This window comes from Diorhabda sublineata, chromosome 10 (genome assembly GCF_026230105.1).
Source record: "Diorhabda sublineata isolate icDioSubl1.1 chromosome 10, icDioSubl1.1, whole genome shotgun sequence".
In the NCBI taxonomy this organism is placed as follows: domain Eukaryota; kingdom Metazoa; phylum Arthropoda; class Insecta; order Coleoptera; family Chrysomelidae; genus Diorhabda; species Diorhabda sublineata.
In genome coordinates, this window is record NC_079483.1 from 7,570,127 (window position 1) to 7,592,187 (window position 22,061).

Genomic DNA, 22,061 nt, shown 5'->3' on the forward strand with positions numbered 1-22,061 from the left:
AATTTTCTTTCGGCCTTGGTTGTGACGCCTTTTGTTTGAATCAAACAAAAATAACAATCACTTACATGATCTTTTTGTATACCAAAAACGAATAAAAATGATCACAAAATTCGTGTAATAAAAACAGCGTTTACCAGTGTTGTTTTTCTATGAAAAGAATAATTTTTAACAAACAAAATCCTTTTTTTTTCACATATTTATCGAAAAATCGAAGCAATTTTCTTTCGGCCTTGGTTGTGACGCCTTTTGTTTGAATCAAACAAAAATAACAATCACTTACATGATCTTTTGGTATACCAAAAACGAATAAAAATGATCACAAAATTCGTGTAATAAAAACAGCGTTTACCAGTGTTGTTTTTCTATGAAAAGAATAATTTTTAACAAACAAAATCCTTTTTTTTCACATATTTATCGAAAAATCGAAGCAATTTTCTTTCGGCCTTGGTTGTGACGCCTTTTGTTTGAATCAAACAAAAATAACAATCACTTACATGATCTTTTTGTATACCAAAAACGAATAAAAATGATCACAAAATTCGTGTAATAAAAACAGCGTTTACCAGTGTTGTTTTTCTATGAAAAGAATAATTTTTAACAAACAAAATCCTTTTTTTTCACATATTTATCGAAAAATCGAAGCAATTTTCTTTCGGCCTTGGTTGTGACGCCTTTTGTTTGAATCAAACAAAAATAACAATCACTTACATGATCTTTTGGTATACCAAAAACGAATAAAAATGATCACAAAATTCGTGTAATAAAAACAGCGTTTACCAGTGTTGTTTTTCTATGAAAAGAATAATTTTTAACAAACAAAATCCTTTTTTTTCACATATTTATCGAAAAATCGAAGCAATTTTCTTTCGGCCTTGGTTGTGACGCCTTTTGTTTGAATCAAACAAAAATAACAATCACTTACATTATCTTTTTGTATACCAAAAACGAATAAAAATGATCACAAATTTCGTGTAATAAAAACAGCGTTTACCAGTGTTGTTTTTCTATGAAAAGAATAATTTTTAACAAACAAAATCCTTTTTTTTTCACATATTTATCGAAAAATCGAAGCAATTTTCTTTCGGCCTTGGTTGTGACGCCTTTTGTTTGAATCAAACAAAAATAACAATCACTTACATGATCTTTTGGTATACCAAAAACGAATAAAAATGATCACAAAATTCGTGTAATAAAAACAGCGTTTACCAGTGTTGTTTTTCTATGAAAAGAATAATTTTTAACAAACAAAATCCTTTTTTTTCACATATTTATCGAAAAATCGAAGCAATTTTCTTTCGGCCTTGGTTGTGACGCCTTTTGTTTGAATCAAACAAAAATAACAATCACTTACATGATCTTTTTGTATACCAAAAACGAATAAAAATGATCACAAAATTCGTGTAATAAAAACAGCGTTTACCAGTGTTGTTTTTCTATGAAAAGAATAATTTTTAACAAACAAAATCCTTTTTTTTCACATATTTATCGAAAAATCGAAGCAATTTTCTTTCGGCCTTGGTTGTGACGCCTTTTGTTTGAATCAAACAAAAATAACAATCACTTACATGATCTTTTTGTATACCAAAAACGAATAAAAATGATCACAAAATTCGTGTAATAAAAACAGCGTTTACCAGTGTTGTTTTTCTATGAAAAGAATAATTTTTAACAAACAAAATCCTTTTTTTTCACATATTTATCGAAAAATCGAAGCAATTTTCTTTCGGCCTTGGTTGTGACGCCTTTTGTTTGAATCAAACAAAAATAACAATCACTTACATGATCTTTTGGTATACCAAAAACGAATAAAAATGATCACAAAATTCGTGTAATAAAAACAGCGTTTACCAGTGTTGTTTTTCTATGAAAAGAATAATTTTTAACAAACAAAATCCTTTTTTTTCACATATTTATCGAAAAATCGAAGCAATTTTCTTTCGGCCTTGGTTGTGACGCCTTTTGTTTGAATCAAACAAAAATAACAATCACTTACATGATCTTTTTGTATACCAAAAACGAATAAAAATGATCACAAAATTCGTGTAATAAAAACAGCGTTTACCAGTGTTGTTTTTCTATGAAAAGAATAATTTTTAACAAACAAAATCCTTTTTTTTCACATATTTATCGAAAAATCGAAGCAATTTTCTTTCGGCCTTGGTTGTGACGCCTTTTGTTTGAATCAAACAAAAATAACAATCACTTACATGATCTTTTGGTATACCAAAAACGAATAAAAATGATCACAAATTTCGTGTAATAAAAACAGCGTTTACCAGTGTTGTTTTTCTATGAAAAGAATAATTTTTAACAAACAAAATCCTTTTTTTTTCACATATTTATCGAAAAATCGAAGCAATTTTCTTTCGGCCTTGGTTGTGACGCCTTTTGTTTGAATCAAACAAAAATAACAATCACTTACATGATCTTTTGGTATACCAAAAACGAATAAAAATGATCACAAATTTCGTGTAATAAAAACAGCGTTTACCAGTGTTGTTTTTCTATGAAAAGAATAATTTTTAACAAACAAAATCCTTTTTTTTCACATATTTATCGAAAAATCGAAGCAATTTTCTTTCGGCCTTGGTTGTGACGCCTTTTGTTTGAATCAAACAAAAATAACAATCACTTACATTATCTTTTTGTATACCAAAAACGAATAAAAATGATCACAAATTTCGTGTAATAAAAACAGCGTTTACCAGTGTTGTTTTTCTATGAAAAGAATAATTTTTAACAAACAAAATCCTTTTTTTTTCACATATTTATCGAAAAATCGAAGCAATTTTCTTTCGGCCTTGGTTGTGACGCCTTTTGTTTGAATCAAACAAAAATAACAATCACTTACATGATCTTTTGGTATACCAAAAACGAATAAAAATGATCACAAATTTCGTGTAATAAAAACAGCGTTTACCAGTGTTGTTTTTCTATGAAAAGAATAATTTTTAACAAACAAAATCCTTTTTTTTCACATATTTATCGAAAAATCGAAGCAATTTTCTTTCGGCCTTGGTTGTGACGCCTTTTGTTTGAATCAAACAAAAATAACAATCACTTACATTATCTTTTTGTATACCAAAAACGAATAAAAATGATCACAAATTTCGTGTAATAAAAACAGCGTTTACCAGTGTTGTTTTTCTATGAAAAGAATAATTTTTAACAAACAAAATCCTTTTTTTTCACATATTTATCGAAAAATCGAAGCAATTTTCTTTCGGCCTTGGTTGTGACGCCTTTTGTTTGAATCAAACAAAAATAACAATCACTTACATGATCTTTTGGTATACCAAAAACGAATAAAAATGATCACAAAATTCGTGTAATAAAAACAGCGTTTACCAGTGTTGTTTTTCTATGAAAAGAATAATTTTTAACAAACAAAATCCTTTTTTTTCACATATTTATCGAAAAATCGAAGCAATTTTCTTTCGGCCTTGGTTGTGACGCCTTTTGTTTGAATCAAACAAAAATAACAATCACTTACATGATCTTTTGGTATACCAAAAACGAATAAAAATGATCACAAATTTCGTGTAATAAAAACAGCGTTTACCAGTGTTGTTTTTCTATGAAAAGAATAATTTTTAACAAACAAAATCCTTTTTTTTCACATATTTATCGAAAAATCGAAGCAATTTTCTTTCGGCCTTGGTTGTGACGCCTTTTGTTTGAATCAAACAAAAATAACAATCACTTACATTATCTTTTTGTATACCAAAAACGAATAAAAATGATCACAAATTTCGTGTAATAAAAACAGCGTTTACCAGTGTTGTTTTTCTATGAAAAGAATAATTTTTAACAAACAAAATTCTTTTCTTTACATATTTACCCTACAATCGAAGTAATTTTCTTCTATAAAAACGAATCTATCTATCGAATGTATGTAAAATGTTGACAAATGACATCAGGACATAACATATTGATGAAGTTATGTCGTTTGTACGAAACAGGTAACATTTCATTTGTAAATTTTTGTTAATTAAGTGGGATTCCGGCTAAAGAACGAAACCGACGCTTTCAACACACGAAGCGTCGTATAACATGATTAATGATTTGTCTACCCGAAGCTTTCATATACTCGATCGTGTGAAACAAACACCGAACAAATATACTACAATGAAATCGAGTTAATTTGTTATTTGAGTACATATTTTTAACGTACAGTATACTGCAAATAAAATAACATATTAAAATTTATGCGGATAAATTTATTGGTTTCTTAGTAGAAAATCACAATTAATAACGAGATAAATTCTAAATTATTTCAATTTAAATAAGTAAATGAACGAAAACCTACAGTTTGAAATCGATATCTGCCTAGACGCCTCCGTGTTCAAAACAACATCAATGTCAATAGCAATTATTGAATCGAATTCGCATAAAAAACTAGGGCGCGGGTAGCTCTTATAAAAAATTAACCCGCTATTCACAAACTCACCTTCAAGATTCTATTTTTCAGTATACGGAGTGTTTTTAAATGCATGCGATAACATTCAGAAGATTGTGTATGAAATCATCAGTTATTCATCTTCATCTTTTTACCCAGAGATTGAGGATATCGCACTCAATACAATCTCCAGAGCTAGATCCTCGTGATTTCTGTTTATTGAGTTACAAGGAATAAGGTGATTTTCTTAAAGGAAAGTTTCATTTTAATTTCCAAAAAACAATCATCTCCTACTGTTAGATTTTGTGATTTTTTGAGCGAGGATAATTTTGAATTATATGATCAGTATTTTCAATTAATCGACTCGGTCGATAACCTCACATATAAATAATAAAGGAGGGTGCATAAAAGCGGAAAATATGGCGGGGAGTTAAAACAAATGAAGCATAAATTTTAACCTTAAAAAAAACGATAAACGCTTTCCGGGTAGAAAAATTTCGCAATGTTCTTATAGCAAAAGTCCATTTGTCATCGGAGGCATATCGGGTTCGAAATAAAAGATCTACCCTTCCAATATCGTCAGTGGTGTACTTGGAAACTTGAAAATAATTGAAATTGAAAAAAATTCATCAAAAATTTTCAATAAGTTAAAAATTTAACAACAACAAATCAAAATTATACGAACTACACCATTATTGAGGTTTAAACAAATTTACTTTTTTCGGAAATTAATTTTAACTAAACTTTTAACGTTTATATATGATTGAAACAAAATATCTCCATCTTCCTACTAACTTTTATTATGTTATGTACAGTTTTTATGTTCTATTTACATTTCTTCTTCTTTTATAGAACTTTTTGTGCCCTTTCGAGCGTCAAAATACTGAAATTTTAGTTTCACAAACACAAAGACTTAAGAGCATTTCAAGGACAATTATTTTGAATCCTGGAAAATAAGTTAAAATTTAAGATAATAAAATAGACTTAAGAGTTTGGAAACCATCGTAATAAAAAACCAGTTATGAATTCCAAATACCAGCTAAATGACCCTTTCTTTGTAAGCGTTCACCTGGTCATTAATTTATATTTAGCAAAATAATGATTTTTTAATGGACGCAATGGTATCTGGAATATAATAAAGGTCCTATCGATAGTTACCATTAAACACAAAGAATATCAAAAAAAAAATTGAACAGGTGCGAATTAAATTCAAGAAACACACGTGAACTAACTAAACCTACAATTATTTTTAACTAATCCTTCCAACTTATCGAATGAAGAGGGATAACTGTTAATATTACTTGACATTTGGCGTTAAAATTTTTTTTTCTCGGTGTTTTTTTTTATCCTCTTTTCGGTAGTTAAAAGATTAAATAGGGGAATATCCTACTGAGAGGGTGTACATTTAGGTTAAAACTGAAAGTGCTCGGATGAAATATGCATGCTGAGAGAAATAATTGATCAAAATCTCTCATAAAATATTAACTAGCTTACTTCGCATTTTATTCATTACACGTTTGTTTATGTAAAACAACAAAAAATTATACTTTAATGGTTTAAACACGAAAATAAAAATATTCTAATTCGAACGTTATGTTAAAAAAAATGACATCAATTTGAACGGGCAGTAAAACGCCTCCCGAAACCGACCCTGTCCAGCTAATATCGAATTTGATGTTTATTTGTATATTTTTGTTGTTGCGGGCGATTTATTCACAGTATTTCTTCTAAATAATATCCAGGAAAGTCTATTTATTTATTTATTTCGATCCTCTTTATTCTAGAACTTTATTGAATTTTATTTGGGTATATAAATGGGTTGATAAAGTTTTATTTATTGACTGATTTATTGTTTAAAATCAAAGATTGGAAAAAATGAAGAATTTGAAGGTTTAAATAAATATTTGGCAAGCAATGAAAACAGTTGAAGCGACTAGAAAAGAAAATTCTAATCTACACTACGTGAGTTTAAATTTGGAAATAACAAATTACTTTTTAGTGGAAAGCTTCGTCCTTTTGGGAATTTTCATTGCAAAAATTTGAGCTTACTTTAATTCAATAATTTTTGTTGATAATATCGTATTTTCGAATTAAATTGTCCCCTTACCTTCCATTTGTAAATACAACACTACGAAGCTCCAAATCGATGTTTTCATTTTCCACTGAAACCAAAAAGAAAGTATATAAAAAAATGCAACTTTTCACACGTATTCTAGTAAATGAAAATTGCTATAAATATACTAAGACATTAAGAATTTATTTCTACGGTAAAGTTGTATATATAATTCAGTTTGAAGATCTCAGGTGCTTACATCAATGGCGGAATTAGGTTCGAGGGAGGGTCAAAAAGTAATTACAAACAACGACAATTCCGCTGTGCATCCACAAATCTCATAGGACTAGGGTAAAGTCGGACTCTGCGTCGTATTCGCAATGCCACACTGGGTCAATTAGTAAATAGATCCAGTTAGTCGGACGGGTGGAGGTAATTTACCAAAAATAATCCACGAACAGTGTTCATTCTTAACGATAAATATATTATTTATACCATAAACTTTCTTAAATATTCAACTTTGCGCGACATTTTTAAATCGGTGAATCAGAATATTGCCCCCAATAGTATAATGGTACAAAAAATTCTCAGAGGTTGGAAATTACCTTTGTTTTTATAGAAATAAGAAGTATATTCCAGTAAACAAGCCCAAAGGAAATTTTCCCACGTCATCAATTTATAACGCGATTAATATTTTCACCAGATGTTTGTTCCCATACACTCGAGCGACCCCGTATAAATTCAAGTAGCTGAAGTTAAAATTTTTAATCTCCTCTTACATAAAGCTAGAGATTATTTACGTCACTTGGATAAAACTTTTATTTCACCGAAAATAGTTATAAATTAGAAACTTCATATTTGTAGCCCATAAAAATGTCAAGAAACCCCTTTAAATTTTCATCCCCTAAATAAATTAAACAGTAACCTTAAGAACTCGAACGATTTAATCGTCGTTTTTACCAAAAATTAAAACTCTAACATCGGGAGTTTAGTCATTAGACATCAAGTAGTTTTTTGAAGGATTCAGTTAGTGCGGAAAATCATTCACGCAAAACCAATTTCAAATTCGAAAAATTATTTACACACATAAGAACTTGCGTTCTTTATCAATTACGAGTCTCAAAAGAGAGGTTAACTTCGAAAAAAAAAAAATAATGAAAACATAACGATTTGAAACAGCGACGAGATTGCATCAAATACAATTCTAGTGATATTTCAAAAGGAATTCGGAATTACGAAATTCCAATTTTCAAAGCTGCACACACATACACAATGAATGGTTGGAGAGCTGGAGAGAAATTACACGTCCCAATATTATTGGTGGCACGCCCACGAAAACGTCAACGGAAATCCCAAATGCCCGCAGGAAGTCTGGAAATGTAGAGAATGTCGAGCGAAAAAACTGGAAACGATAAATATAAAAAAAAATAAGTGGCTGAATTAAAACATTAATAAATGCAGTCGAGTTCGAACTTATAAAAATGTCAAAAAAGAAAATGGGGAGTATCTGTTTGGTTTCATTTAGTTTTCTTTATAATACGAAACTACAATTTTTTAATCAAATAATAAATTATATTTATGTGCAGTAATTTTAACGTATACTTCTGGTAATGTGGAATCTTGTGAAGGATAGGAGAAAACCAATAAACCAATACATACAAAATACAAAAATCGCGGCAGACGAATGGCAAAACATTTTGATAAACTTTATAGTTCAACACAAGCTAACGTACCAGCACAGGAATCACCCTACGAAGATGAAAACATCAATGAAATACAAAATAGAATTTTCTTCCTGCATAAAATACAACTAATGATAACCAAGATAAAGAACAGGAAATGTATCGACGAAATAACAAACGAAATGGAGGCGACAAACTGTATGATGAACTACAATCCCTCTTCAATAAAATACTAGAGGTCAAAAATATACCATCTGAATGGAAAGAAAGTATTCTGTTACAAAGTACGGTTTTGAAACTATTCACTAAAATCTTAGCAAAAGAAGTAATGTCTACCGGGATATGTGAAGAACAGCAAGGTTTCAGAAACAACAGATCTGCTGTAGATGCTATACTAATAAGGCAGCCTTTATGTGCTTCATTGATCTCACCAAAGCGTTTGATAGGATACGCTTAACTGATGTTATAACTCTACTAAAAAAAAAGGAACGTTCACCCCAATATAATAAGAGTTATCGAAAAACGTAACACCGATAATTATACCTTTGTGAGAACGGCAAACAAATTAGGCAATAAAATAGCTGTGGCAACTGGTATCAGACAAGGGGATAGCCTAAGCCCGATCCTGTTCAATATCATAATGGATGAAATCATCAACGAAGTAAAGCAAGCCGGGAGAGGATACTGAATGGGAGACAAAGAGATAAAAATAATATGCTAGGCTGATGACGCAGTAATCATCTCGAAGATAACCTACAGAAGCTCCTATATAAATTCCAACAAATAGCGAACACGTACAACATGCAAATATCCACAAAAAAAAACAATATCTAAAGAACCGAGAAGATCTAGGGACAAACATAACAAGCGATAGAAATCTAAACAAAGAAGTGAAAGCACAAACAACGAAAGCAGCATTAATATCAGGGATACCTTAGAGATAGAAAAAAGGAAGAAATAAGGGACATGTGCGATATTCAGGATGTAGTAAGATGGGCAAGGAGCCGCAGAAGAGAATTGCAAAGGAAAAGAAACCAGACGCAACTCGACCTCCTGGACGACCACCTATAAGGTGGTATGAAAGCTGGTCCTCAGCATCCTAACTACTCCTGGCAAACCCTTGATGAAAATACAGGACGTAAGAAGAAGAAAAAGAAGAAGAAGAAGAAGAAGAAGAAGAAGAAGAAAGATAACTAAACTCAAATCAATTATTGAATTATTTATCACTGATAAAGACAGTAACATAAGGTAGGTAAAAGGTGAAATGTAGGTCTAATAATCCGGTCAATTTAGAATCAAAAAAAATTTATTCAAGATCAAATGTGAAAAAAAATGAGTTTTTCTACGACCGTGCGTTTTAACCCACTTTCCCGCACGCATTTTAGTTTTAAAAGTGTCACTTTCCCGCACTAGTGCGGGAAAGTAAAACTATGCAAATTTTGACCTTATTAGATAGTTTTTTACTTCTGAGATTATAACTATTGTTACTACAGGTAAATAAATATTTACGAAATAGTCCATCAAATAAAATTTAAACCTTTTCTAGCTTTTTGTAGCATTTTTAATTTTTTGAAAATATAAAATAATACAGATATTTTTTTATTTAACCATGTAATTGTTACTAAAACGTCAAAGTTGTTCAGAACGTCTTGGAAGTGACCGAATAAGTGCAATCTTCTTCTAAATTAAACCACATTAAACCGAATCCGATACAATAATATTAATGGATTCATCCGATGAAGAATTTCCCGAAGCCATTTTGAAGGCTGCAACAAATAAAACTAATTCCGAGCTGTTACCTGCCGAATGACTTAAAACCGTTGCCGTCATCGTCATCTTTATGCAACCGATGCCATCCTCATCGACATCATCTACCTTCCAGTTGAAACCAAATAACTCCACTGGACCGGCAATTCTTACTAGTCTACAGAATGCAACAAATTGTGTTTTCAATATTAATATTTATAATAATTAGTAGTTTTTTGTTAAGGTTTTGTATATTATCATGTTTGTTGGAATGAAATAATTTTTGGAAAATGGGTTGGTATACTTTTTTGTATATACGGTCGTAGAAAAAATAATGTTCCTAACTCTTGCGCTCCGCGTCGTTCGGAACAACTGCAGTCGCGTACGGGAAAGTATCACTTTCCGCACTTGTTAGGAAAATAACTATTTTCGCAATTTTCAGCGAAACGGTTTTTAATGGTTTCAGCAGTAAACTAGTGGGAACTGTCATATAAGTTCATCAAATAAATTATCAATCAATTTCTCTCGCATTATAGCCATTAAATACGATAGTGAATCTGAAACATTATAACTTTTACATCTTATATCTCAGAAACGGTAGCTCGTAGGAAAAAAGTATTCATACGTTATTTGTAGATAATTTTATGATCTAAAATTTTTTTCGAAATATTTTTATCATAAAACTCACTGTTTTGCTGATAATCGAAACTCATTTTTTTGACCTTTAACCTTGAATAAATTTTTTTCCATAAACGGAAATGATGAGGGACATTCAAATTTTATTTTCAATTGCATTTTAAACAATTTTACTGATATTCAGCTTGATGGAAGTTTATGTAGCTTCACTCGTATTTTTTGGTCTAATTTGACCGCACTATAAACTTTTTCATTGCACATTCAATGACAAACCTCTCCAAAGAAATATTTTTTATGACTTTACAATTAACAATCGAGTGTCTTTTAAACAAGAAGTAAACAGTAATAGTTCCACGAACCCATATTTATATTAAATAATTATAATTAAACAAATCTGACTCGGAATTTTCAATGGCAATGAATAGTTAAAATTATTTTTCAACCCTCATTTGATATGCCCCGTGGAGTCCTCCAAACGAAGTTGTAGTATGTGTCTTCATGTCTTCATGTCACACAAACATAACAAGCGATAGAAATCTAAAGAAAGAAGTAAAAGCACAAACTACGAAGGCAGCATTAATATCAGGGATACCTTAGAGATAGAAAAAAGGGAGAAATAAGGGACATGTGCGATATTCAGAATGTAGTAAGAAGGGCAAGGAGCCGCAGAAGAGAATGGAGAGACCATGTTGACGGAATGCCAAATGAACGGTTAGCAAAAATTGCAAAGGAAAAGAAACCAGATACAACTCGACCTCCTGGACGACCACCTATAAGGTGGTATGGAAGCTGGTCCTCAGCATCCCAACTACTCCTGGCAAACCCTTGATGAAAATACAGGACCTAGTCCTAACGTAAGAAGAAGAAGAAAACTTCTGGTACGATTTTCATTCCCGTCTTAACATTTTTCGACTCTTTTTTCGTAAATATTCCATCAGGATCTATAGTACAGAGTTTACGAAAGAATAGTTTCTGCGAATATTTTAGAATGTTCACTATATTTTTATGATATAAACATTAACACAAAATGTACGAATCGGCAATTGAAAAACTGGAATTTCTTTATCACGAATCGATAATACGAGGGTTGTCACTCAAGTTTCAAGACAAATAAAAACAAATATTCTTAATTGGATATGGCTTTATTGTTTTTTAAAAACAATACATTTCTGCATGATTTTGAAAGCAATTTTTCAAGTACCTATAAATAGAGATAATGTATATTAACGTTGAATATTAATTGATACTACCTCTATTTTGGTATGAGCTCTAATAAAAAAGAGAAATGAATAATTAATTGAACTTTAATTTAATTGGATCGCAATTTGCAGTTATCTTTTTATTGAATTATTCGGTACGTCTATTACATTTTACTCAACATGGAGACCTCCATATACACAAAATTATGTAAATTGATGACACATTCATAATTCTACGATTTCCATTCGAAATAAAGAAAGTTGCGAGTGATATTGACAGACGAAAACGAGAAAATCGCTTGAAAGAGAAATATGACGCGATATCAATCGCACTACAAATTTTCAATAAACGAAATTGAATTCAGTTCACTGACTAAATTATTAATTTGAGTTATAATATACGTGAATAATCTTCAAAAAATACAAGGTGTACCCGCAGCTTCGCTCGCATCGAATCAATTAAATAAGTATCAGAAATCATTATAATAGAAAAGAACGAACTCTGTAGCTATATTAGAACCTGAGATATAGATCTTTGAATGTTGAAAAATTGCCAAAAACCTTCAAAAATCCATAACTCCACATTGAATGTCCGCGCCTAGCTCCTTTCCAACTCAACCGATTTAAGTGTTCAAAAACTCAAAAGAAAGAAAGTGTTTGAGTGAGTCATCTTAAATCAAAACAAACTCTGTAGCTATATTAGAACCTGAGTTATAGATCTTTGAATGTAGAAAAATTGCCAAAAACCTACAAAAATCCATAACTCCACATTGAATGTCCGCGCCTAGCTCCTCTCCAACTCAACCGATTTAAGTGTTCAAAAACTCAAAAGAAAGAAGGTCTTTCAGTGAGTCATCTTAAATCATAACAAACTCTGAAGCTATATTAGAACCTGAGATATAGATCTTTGAATGTAGAAAAATTGCCAAAAACCTACAAAAATCCATAACTCCACATTGAATGTCCGCGCCTAGCTCCTCTCCAACTCAACCGATTTAAGTGTTCAAAAACTCAAAAGAAAGAAGGTCTTTCAGTGAGTCATCTTAAATCATAACAAACTCTGAAGCTATATTAGAACCTGAGATATAGATCTTTGAATGTAGAAAAATTGCCAAAAACCTACAAAAATCCATAACTCCACATTGAATGTCCGCGCCTAGCTCCTCTCCAACTCAACCGATTTAAGTGTTCAAAAACTCAAAAGAAAGAAGGTATTTCAGTGAGTGTTCCTAAATCAAAACAAACTCTGTAGCTATATTAGAACCTGAGTTATAGATCTTTGAATGTAGAAAAATTGCCAAAAACCTACAAAAATCCATAACTCCACATTGAATGTCCGCGCCTAGCTCCTCTCCAACTCAACCGATTCAAGTGTTCAAAAACTCAAAAGAAAGAAAGTGTTTGAGTGAGTCATCTTAAATCAAAACAAACTCTTTAGCTATATTAGAACCTGAGTTATAGATCTTTGAATGTAGAAAAATTGCCAAAAACCTACAAAAATCCATAACTCCACATTGAATGTCCGCGCCTAGCTCCTCTCCAACTCAACCGATTTAAGTGTTCAAAAACTCAAAAGAAAGAAGGTCTTTCAGTGAGTCATCTTAAATCATAACAAACTCTGAAGCTATATTAGAACCTGAGATATAGATCTTTGAATGTAGAAAAATTGCCAAAAACCTACAAAAATCCATAACTCCACATTGAATGTCCGCGCCTAGCTCCTCTCCAACTCAACCGATTTAAGTGTTCAAAAACTCAAAAGAAAGAAGGTATTTCAGTGAGTGTTCCTAAATCAAAACAAACTCTGTAGCTATATTAGAACCTGAGATATAGATCTTTGAATGTAGAAAAATTGCCAAAAACCTACAAAAATCCATAACTCCACATTGAATGTCCGCGCCTAGCTCCTCTCCAACTCAACCGATTTAAGTGTTCAAAAACTCAAAAGAAAGAAGGTCGTTCAGTGAGTCATCTTAAATCATAACAAACTCTGAAGCTATATTAGAACCTGAGATATAGATCTTTGAATGTAGAAAAATTGCCAAAAACCTACAAAAATCCATAACTCCACATTGAATGTCCGCGCCTAGCTCCTCTCCAACTCAACCGATTTAAGTGTTCAAAAACTCAAAAGAAAGAAGGTGTTTCAGTGAGTCATCTTAAATCAAAACAAACTCTGTAGCTATATTAGAACCTGAGATATAGATCTTTGAATGTAGAAAAATTGCCAAAAACCTACAAAAATCCATAATACCACATTGAATGTCCGCGCCTAGCTCCTCTCCAACTCAACCGATTTAAGTGTTCAAAAACTCAAAAGAAAGAAGGTGTTTCAACGAGTGTTCTTAAATCAAAACGAAGTCTCTATCTTGGATATAACCTGAGATATTGAGAATAGAACGTGTGTATGTGAAAAACTCCCATAAGTAATGTACAGGGGGATATAGCATTTGAGTATAACTTGATGGCTGATCTGTGCATCAATACCTTTCATTAAAAAAAAATTAAGCAAATCGGTTGTGTAGAACGCCTGAACGGACTCGGAATGGAAATCATCAATTTTTTTTAATATATATGATTATATTTCGAACGATACTTTTTGTTATTTCTTGTTGACGTATAAAGAAACAGTCTAAAGTATTATTTTACTATATTTTTGATAGAAAAACTTGATACAGAAATCATCATCATCATATCGTTTAAAGGACAATAGATCTAAATGCTACTACATAAGTTTGTCCAATAGCCAACAATCAAGAACATAGATAAACGACAACAGTCTTGCGTCTTGTGGATTATCGAAGTTTCTATGATTTGGATTGAAAATATGGAAAAAACAACGAAGGTAAAAGGGATACGATAAAATAAAGCATAATAAAAAGCATAGAGAACGAAGTACCTGTTAGAATCCCCTAAAAACGTAGACATAGTTTGTGTTTAAGGTCGAAATAACATTGTTAATGATTAAGGGGCGAAATCATATAATTCGGGACTGTAGAAAATTTTAAAATACTCGAAATTAAATCTAAATATTCTGTCACATATATACAAGTGAAATTAGAAATTAGCTACTTAGTCTTTTTGGTGCATTAAATTTTCTATTGCAAATAAAACATAACCTCAATCTCTATGCTATTTGAAGCGAAACTTTCTCGAAAGCGACTTTAAACTAGTTTTATAACGTGCTTCAGTTTTTATTCTAAAAGACCCATTACATGCACTTTAAATGAAAGCAAAAAATAAATTAATTATAAAAATAGTTTGTAATGATAACTTCATAATTACCTATAACATTTTTAATAATCGTTAACTACGTTATATAAGAAAATTAATTGGATTTCATTTCTCTTTAATGAAAGTTCTTCTTTGCTCGTTCTATAGAGCCATCTGTCGTCCAACAAAAAAACATTGAATCGTGTTCAGCTCTCGAAATAGCTTTATATTTTCTCGCTGGAATATGCTTGAAATTTCAACTTTAATATGGTTTTCAAAACTCACTTATGTTCATAAATCTTTTTTTTTTTTTCATCGATTTTTTATTTTCATAGTATATGTGACCTCCGGGTATGCGAATTTCGTTTTCGGACAATTCAAGATTTCGAAATTTATTACTTCGTTTATTTTACGATATCACGGAGACTCTAATTAGTTTGATACTCGTGTTAAACCGAAAGTTTGTTGGCAATTAAGTAATAAAGTGAAATTTTATCGGCAATTTAACTTTTTAGGGGGGAAAACAATTTCCCAAAAAAAAAACAAATTTACCCGGATTAAATAATTTTTATATTTTTCAAACTTTCATTTGAAGCGGATCTATCAGTGAAAATTTCCAAGCTCTTCTCAAGGATATTTCTATTTTAAACCCTATTTTCATATCTACAATCTGAGTGTTTAATAATTTACATATTTTTTAACTCACATTTGCTTATAATATCTTAATTTCTCACTAAATAAATCATGTATTTCATATTTTTTAAAAAACAATAACTTTCGAGTGTTCACTGTATATTTTCATACCATGATTGTGTCTATAAAACGACATTCGGGAATATTATGAATAAATAAACAAGTACGATTATGATCGATACGAATCTGCGTTCACAATCCGCCCCTTTGTTTGATTTAATCTCAAAAACATAATTTCCAATGTAAAATAAACGATTGGAAATAACAAATTTTTATTTCTAGTAATTCATTAGATATAATTAACGATTTTTATCACGTACACAAACCATTTTACTCCAAAATATTATTCCAAATACTGTATATGTTTTGTAGTTTCCAAATTAGCGAAAGACTCTAAAGCAGGGGTGCTCAAACGGTCGATCGCGAGTGCTTTTTGAGTAGATCTCGAGAAGAAAAAAAATTTTAATAAGTAGGTAGGTAACTAAACTACAAAAATGTGTTACGTAATAAAATAACACTGCTTGCGGCAAAAGGCGGCTTTATCAAAGGAACGCGCGGCACTTGTCAAAGAAGAGCCGCGTTTTTTCTAGACTAGACTGTACTGTCCAGTTTCGGGAGGCGCGTTTGACGGGAACATTCGAGACTTTCTTTCACCCCGATATAAATGTTGCGCCTACATGAATTGGAGTCATTCTGATACTACGATACTACATCGATACAAAGTTTATTATTAAATAGTGGAAAATGAGTGCAGTGAAGAAATCTAAAACGTATCATTTTAATAAGGATTGGGAGGAAGAATTTTTCTTTTGTATGGTGAAGGATAAGTGCATTTGTGTTATTTGTCGTGCGTCAGTTGCAATACCTAAGCGTGGTAACTTAGAGAGGCATCATAAAACGGTTCATAAAAACTATCAAAAGGATTTTCCGCCACAGAGTGAATTAAGAAAACGAAAAGTAATTGATTTTATATCTTGTTTGAAAAAAGAACAAACCATGTTCACAAGACCAGCCAAACAATCAAAAGCTGCTACGATCGCGTCATTTAAAATATCTCATATATTGGCGAAACACAAGAAACCATTCGAAGATGGATCGGTGGTGAAGGAAGCATTTATTGAAGCTGGTGAGACTTTATTTGGAGATTTTAAAAATAAAACAGAAATCATGTCTGCTATTAGAGAATGATTCAGTTATCTCGTCCGACTGTCACAAGGCGTATTGAAGTCATGAGTCAGGACATCGCAGATAAACTAAAACATGATATCATGGAATGTACATACTTTTCTTTACAGTTCGACGAATCCACCGATATGACAGACACCGCCCAGCTGTGTATTTTTATTCGGATGGTATTCAATGACATGTCGGCTAAGGAAGAATTTTCGACAATCATTCCTCTAAAGGGGAAGACCCGTGGCGAAGATATATATGAAGTTTTCTTTAATTTTGTAAAAAACGACGATCTACCACCAATATATAAATTAGTGTGCATTACAACTGATGGAGCACCAGCAATGACTGGAAACAAAAACGGTTTTTTCATTCCATTGCATTATACATCAACAAGTTTTGTGTTCCAAAGTTTTAAACACGGAGGAAATTATGGACATTGCAACAAAAATTGTGAATTCCATCCGTGCACGTAGCTTGCAACGGCGGCTCTTTCAGTTGTAGTTGGAAGATAGGGAGTCAGCTGAGCACACTGATTTAGTTCTTCGCACAGACGTCAGGTGGTTAAGTCGCGGAACGTTCCTACAAAGATTTCAAGAATTATTGCCTGAAATAACAGCTTTTCTAGACGAAAGAGGTGATGACACTCAGATTTTGAAAAACGAAAAATGGCTGACTGATTTGGCATTTTTGACTGACATCACAATGCACTTAAACATCGTTAACTTGGAGCTTCAAGGTAAAGGAAAAACTATTATTGAGATGATTAGCGCAGTAAACGCATTCAAAAGTAAATTGCTACTTATGATAGATCAACTGAAAAGAAAGGATCTGAAACATTTTCCGTCTTTGAAAGCAAGGATTCCTCAGTTTAATTATGATACGTATGAGGCTGAATTATCAAATATTTTGGGACAATTCGAAATGCGTTTTTATGATTGCAGTAAATTGGAAAATATAGCATCATTTATGAGTTATCCTTTTTCATGTAAAAACATTGAGGAATTAGCTACTGAAATAGCAAGTCAGTTTAATATGAACTCATGTTCTGTTGAAAATGAGTTGGTGCAGATTATATCAAAGCTACAGCATCTGATACAAATTTCTGGTGTTTTATATCTGAAGATAAATATCCGAATCTAAGGCAAATCGCCCTTCAACTGACGGCATTGTTTGGGTCAACTTACTAGTGCGAGTCTGCATTTTCTGAAATGAAGATAATTAAGTCAAAATATCGCAATCGACTAACTGACGATCATATGTCATCATGCTTGCGATTAGCGCTCAGTGGTTACGTAACATCTTATGAAAAGTATGCTGAGGACATGCAGTGCCACGCTTCAACATCCAAAGCCACTCTTTAGTTAGTTTTAACACCATATGTAACTCTTTTGTTTTGTAACAACCAATAAACTCGCAATTTTGAATAACTATGAGTTTTTTCATTGGTATTGTAGAGAAGAACCTAACTAAACATAACCCAAACCTTGACTAAAATAATGTACCTATATTGTGCAGAAAGCTAATATCTATATATGCTACGGTACACCCTACCTAGGTAGTTAGGGTATATCGTGTATGTACGACAACCCTGCATCACACATACTTGCAGCCTCTCAGAGTCGATCGTAAGTAGTCTAAAAATATTGAGGTAGATCGCCAGCAGTTCAAGTTTGAGCACCCCTGCTCTAAAGAAAAAGTGAATGGAATAATCGCGAGATAGAAAATAATTAAAACCATAAATCAAATGTATATAGAATCAATTTCATCAAAAATAAAACCTCAAAATGCTATCAACAAATTCTTTATAATAAACTAATTACTAAAAACATTTCAAATTTTTCCGAAATAATTTTATTAGCTTCGTCTCTAAATTAGTCTTGAAAATGATTTTTCTAAAGTATAGTAAAGTATAGAAAAAAAATGTATCATTTTGTTGTCAATATTTTCGAAATTTCTACAATATCTACAATGAAATTATTCAACGTTATATTAGATTATAATTATTTTGAATTAAAGCAAACAAGATTTCTGATTATATCGATCGTTTCGTAACAAAAATACTAAAAATATTCAAAAGAATCCGGTACAATTTTTTTTCTCTCGCCTATAGAACTGTATCATTTATAATTTTACATCGTTCACTCGCTCCCTTTCGGTGAATAAGTCGAGAGCAACCCCAAAAGGCCATCACCAAAAATTCTGTTCTACTTGATCCCAATTCTTCTAGAACGAGCTACACTTAATCTTAAGACGATTGAATTAAAATACTGTTACTTTTTCCTTTAAAAGGGCTTCTGGAAATTTATTAAAAAGGGTAGAAATAAAATTAAGCGTAATAATGAAGACTCTAGGAGAAAAGGGGAAGCTTAGCTTTATGTTTTTTCTAAATTTGGGATTGTAATATATAGAATATGGAACGGAATAACCTGAGAGTCTTTCCCGAAATGATCCAAAGGGAGACTTTCTGATACAGCTATGGTCTTGATGTTAACCAAACTGTACCTCCTAAATCGAACTGCATCTGTTCGCATTTGGTCCAGTGGGAATCAAGCATATGTTAGAGTCAGACAAGAGTCTAAATCTTCAACAAGGATCCATCTAACCTATTCAATGCCGTAGCTTCCAAAGTCGAAATAAATAAGATGATAGTACATTAAAGTTTGAATAAACAAAATTACCTTAAGGTACTAATAATCTAATATTTCAGTTGTCTTTTACCGATTGGTGGTTAAGAAAGGACTTGCACGTCAGAAAAATACAAAAATCTTGGAAGAGGAAAAAAGGCGAAGATGATGGAGTCCAGGATGATGTTCAGTAAACGTTTTTCTACAGTGAACAAAGATGAATTGGAGTCGCACATTTAAGAACTATCAACAGATATTATTGCGGTGGAAATACAGAAAGAGTTCTACGTATCAAGATTGGACAGTGCTAGAAAGGAGGAAACAATCCCGAAGGACAAAAGAAAGGAGATCCACTATGAAATAATCTTATATATTAAAAAAATTGATGATTTCCATTCCGAGTCCGTTCAGGCGTTCTACCCAACCAATTTGGTTAATTTTTTTTTTTTTTCAATGAAAGGTATTGATGCACAGATCAGCCATCAACCATCGGATTTCATCTAATTTTCACCATTCTCAAGTTATACTCAAATGCGATTTCCCCCTGTACATTACTTATGGGAGTTTTTCACATACACACGTTCTATCCTCAATATCTCAGGTTCTATTCAAGATAGAGATTTCGTTTTGATTTGAGAACACTCGCTGAAATACCTTCTTTCTTTTGAATTTTTGAACACTTAAATCGGTTGTGGTGGAGAGGAGCTAGGCGTGGAAATTCAAAGTGGAGTTATGGATTTTTGTAGGTTTTTGGTAATTTTTCTACATTTAAAGATCAATATCTCAGGTTCTAATATAGCTACAGAGTTCATTTTGATTTAAGAACACTCACTGAATTACCTTCTTTCATTTCAGTTTTTAAACACTCAAATCGGCTGAGTTGGAGAGGAGCTAGGGGCGGACATTCAATGTGGAGTTATGGATTTTTATAGGTTTTTGGCAATTTTTCTACATTCAAAGATCTATATCTCAGGTTCTAATATAGCTACAGAGTTCGTTTTAATTTAAGAACACTTGCTGAAACACCTTCTTTCTTTTGAATTTTTGAACGCTTAAATCGGCTGAGTTGGAGAGGAGCTAGGCGCGGACATTCAATGAGGAGTTATGGATTTTTGTAGGTTTTTGGTAATTTTTCTACATTCAAAGATCTATATCTCAGGTTCTAATATAGCTACAGAGTTCGTTTTAATTTAAGAACACTTGCTGAAACACCTTCTTTCTTTTGAATTTTTGAACGCTTAAATCGGCTGAGTTGGAGAGGAGCTAGGCGCGGACATTCAATGAGAGTTATGGATTTTTATAGGTTTTTGGCAATTTTTCTACATTCAAAGATCTATATCTCAGGTTTTAATATAGCTACAGAGTTCATTTTGATTTAAAACACTCACTGAAATACCTTCTTTCTTTTGAGTTCTTAAATACTTAAATCGATTAAGTTATAGAGGAGCTAGAGGCGGACATTCAAAGTGGAGTTATGGATTTTTGTAGGTTTTTGGCAATTTCTCTACATTCAAAGATCTATATCTCAGGTTCTAATATAGCTACAGAGTTCATTTTGATTTAAAACACTCACTGAAATACCTTCTTTCTTTTGAGTTCTTAAATACTTAAATCGGTTAAGTTATAGAGGAGCTAGAGGCGGACATTCAAAGTGGAGTTATGGATTTTTGTAGGTTTTTGGCAATTTCTCTCCATTCAAAGATCTATATCTCAGGTTCTAATATAGCTACAGAGTTTATTTTGATTTGAGAACACTCGCTGAAACACCTTCTTTCTTTTGAGTTTTTGAACACTTAAATCGGCTGAGTAGGAGAGGAGCTAGGCGCGGACATTCAATGTGGAGTTATGGATTTTTATAGGTTTTTGGCAATTTTTCTTCATTCAAAGATCTATATCTCAGGTTCTAATATAGCTTCAGAGTTCATTTTGATTTAAAAACACTCGCTGAAACACCTTCTTTCTTTTGAGTTTTTGAATACTTAAATCGGCTGAGTTCGAGTGGAGCTAGGCGCGGACATTCAATGTGGAGTTATGGATTTTTGTAGGTTTTTGGCAATTTCTCTACATTCAAAGATCTATATCTCAGGTTCTAATATAGCTACAGAGTTCGTTTTGATTTAAGAACACTCGCTGAAACACCTTCTTTCTTTTGAGTTTCTGAACACTTAAATCGGCTGAGTAGGAGAGGAGCTAGGCGCGGACATTCAATGTGGAGTTATGGATTTTTGTAGATTTTTGGCAATTTCTCTACATTCAAAGATCTATATCTCAGGTTCTAATATAGCTACAGAGTTCGTTTTGGTTTAAGATCACTCGCTGAAACACCTTCTTTCTTTTGAGTTTTTAAACATTTCAATCGGTTGAGTTGGAGAGGAGCTAGGCGCGGACATTCAATGTGGAGTTATGGATTTTTGTAGGTTTTTGGCAATTTTTTTACATTCAAAGATGTATATCTCAGGTTCTAATATAGCTACAGAGTTCGTTTTGGTTTAAGATCACTCGCTGAAACACCTTCTTTCTTTTGAGTTTTTAAACATTTCAATCGGTTGAGTTGGAGAGGAGCTAGGCGCGGACATTCAATGTGGAGTTATGGATTTTTGTAGGTTTTTGGCAATTTTTTTACATTCAAAGATGTATATC

The 22,061-nt window shown here is 32.0% G+C and overlaps 1 protein-coding gene across 1 annotated transcript in view; it reads right to left on the reverse strand.

The window, feature by feature from the left end:
* Positions 1 to 22,061, reverse strand: part of LOC130449458 (uncharacterized) — a 115,451-nt gene that overhangs the window by 88,623 nt on the left and 4,767 nt on the right. The window contains exon 2 of the mRNA XM_056787278.1: positions 6,507 to 6,561. Within this exon, the coding sequence (XP_056643256.1) occupies positions 6,507 to 6,555 (49 nt within the window). The 5' untranslated portion in view covers positions 6,556 to 6,561. The remainder of the gene's footprint in view (positions 1 to 6,506; positions 6,562 to 22,061) is intronic.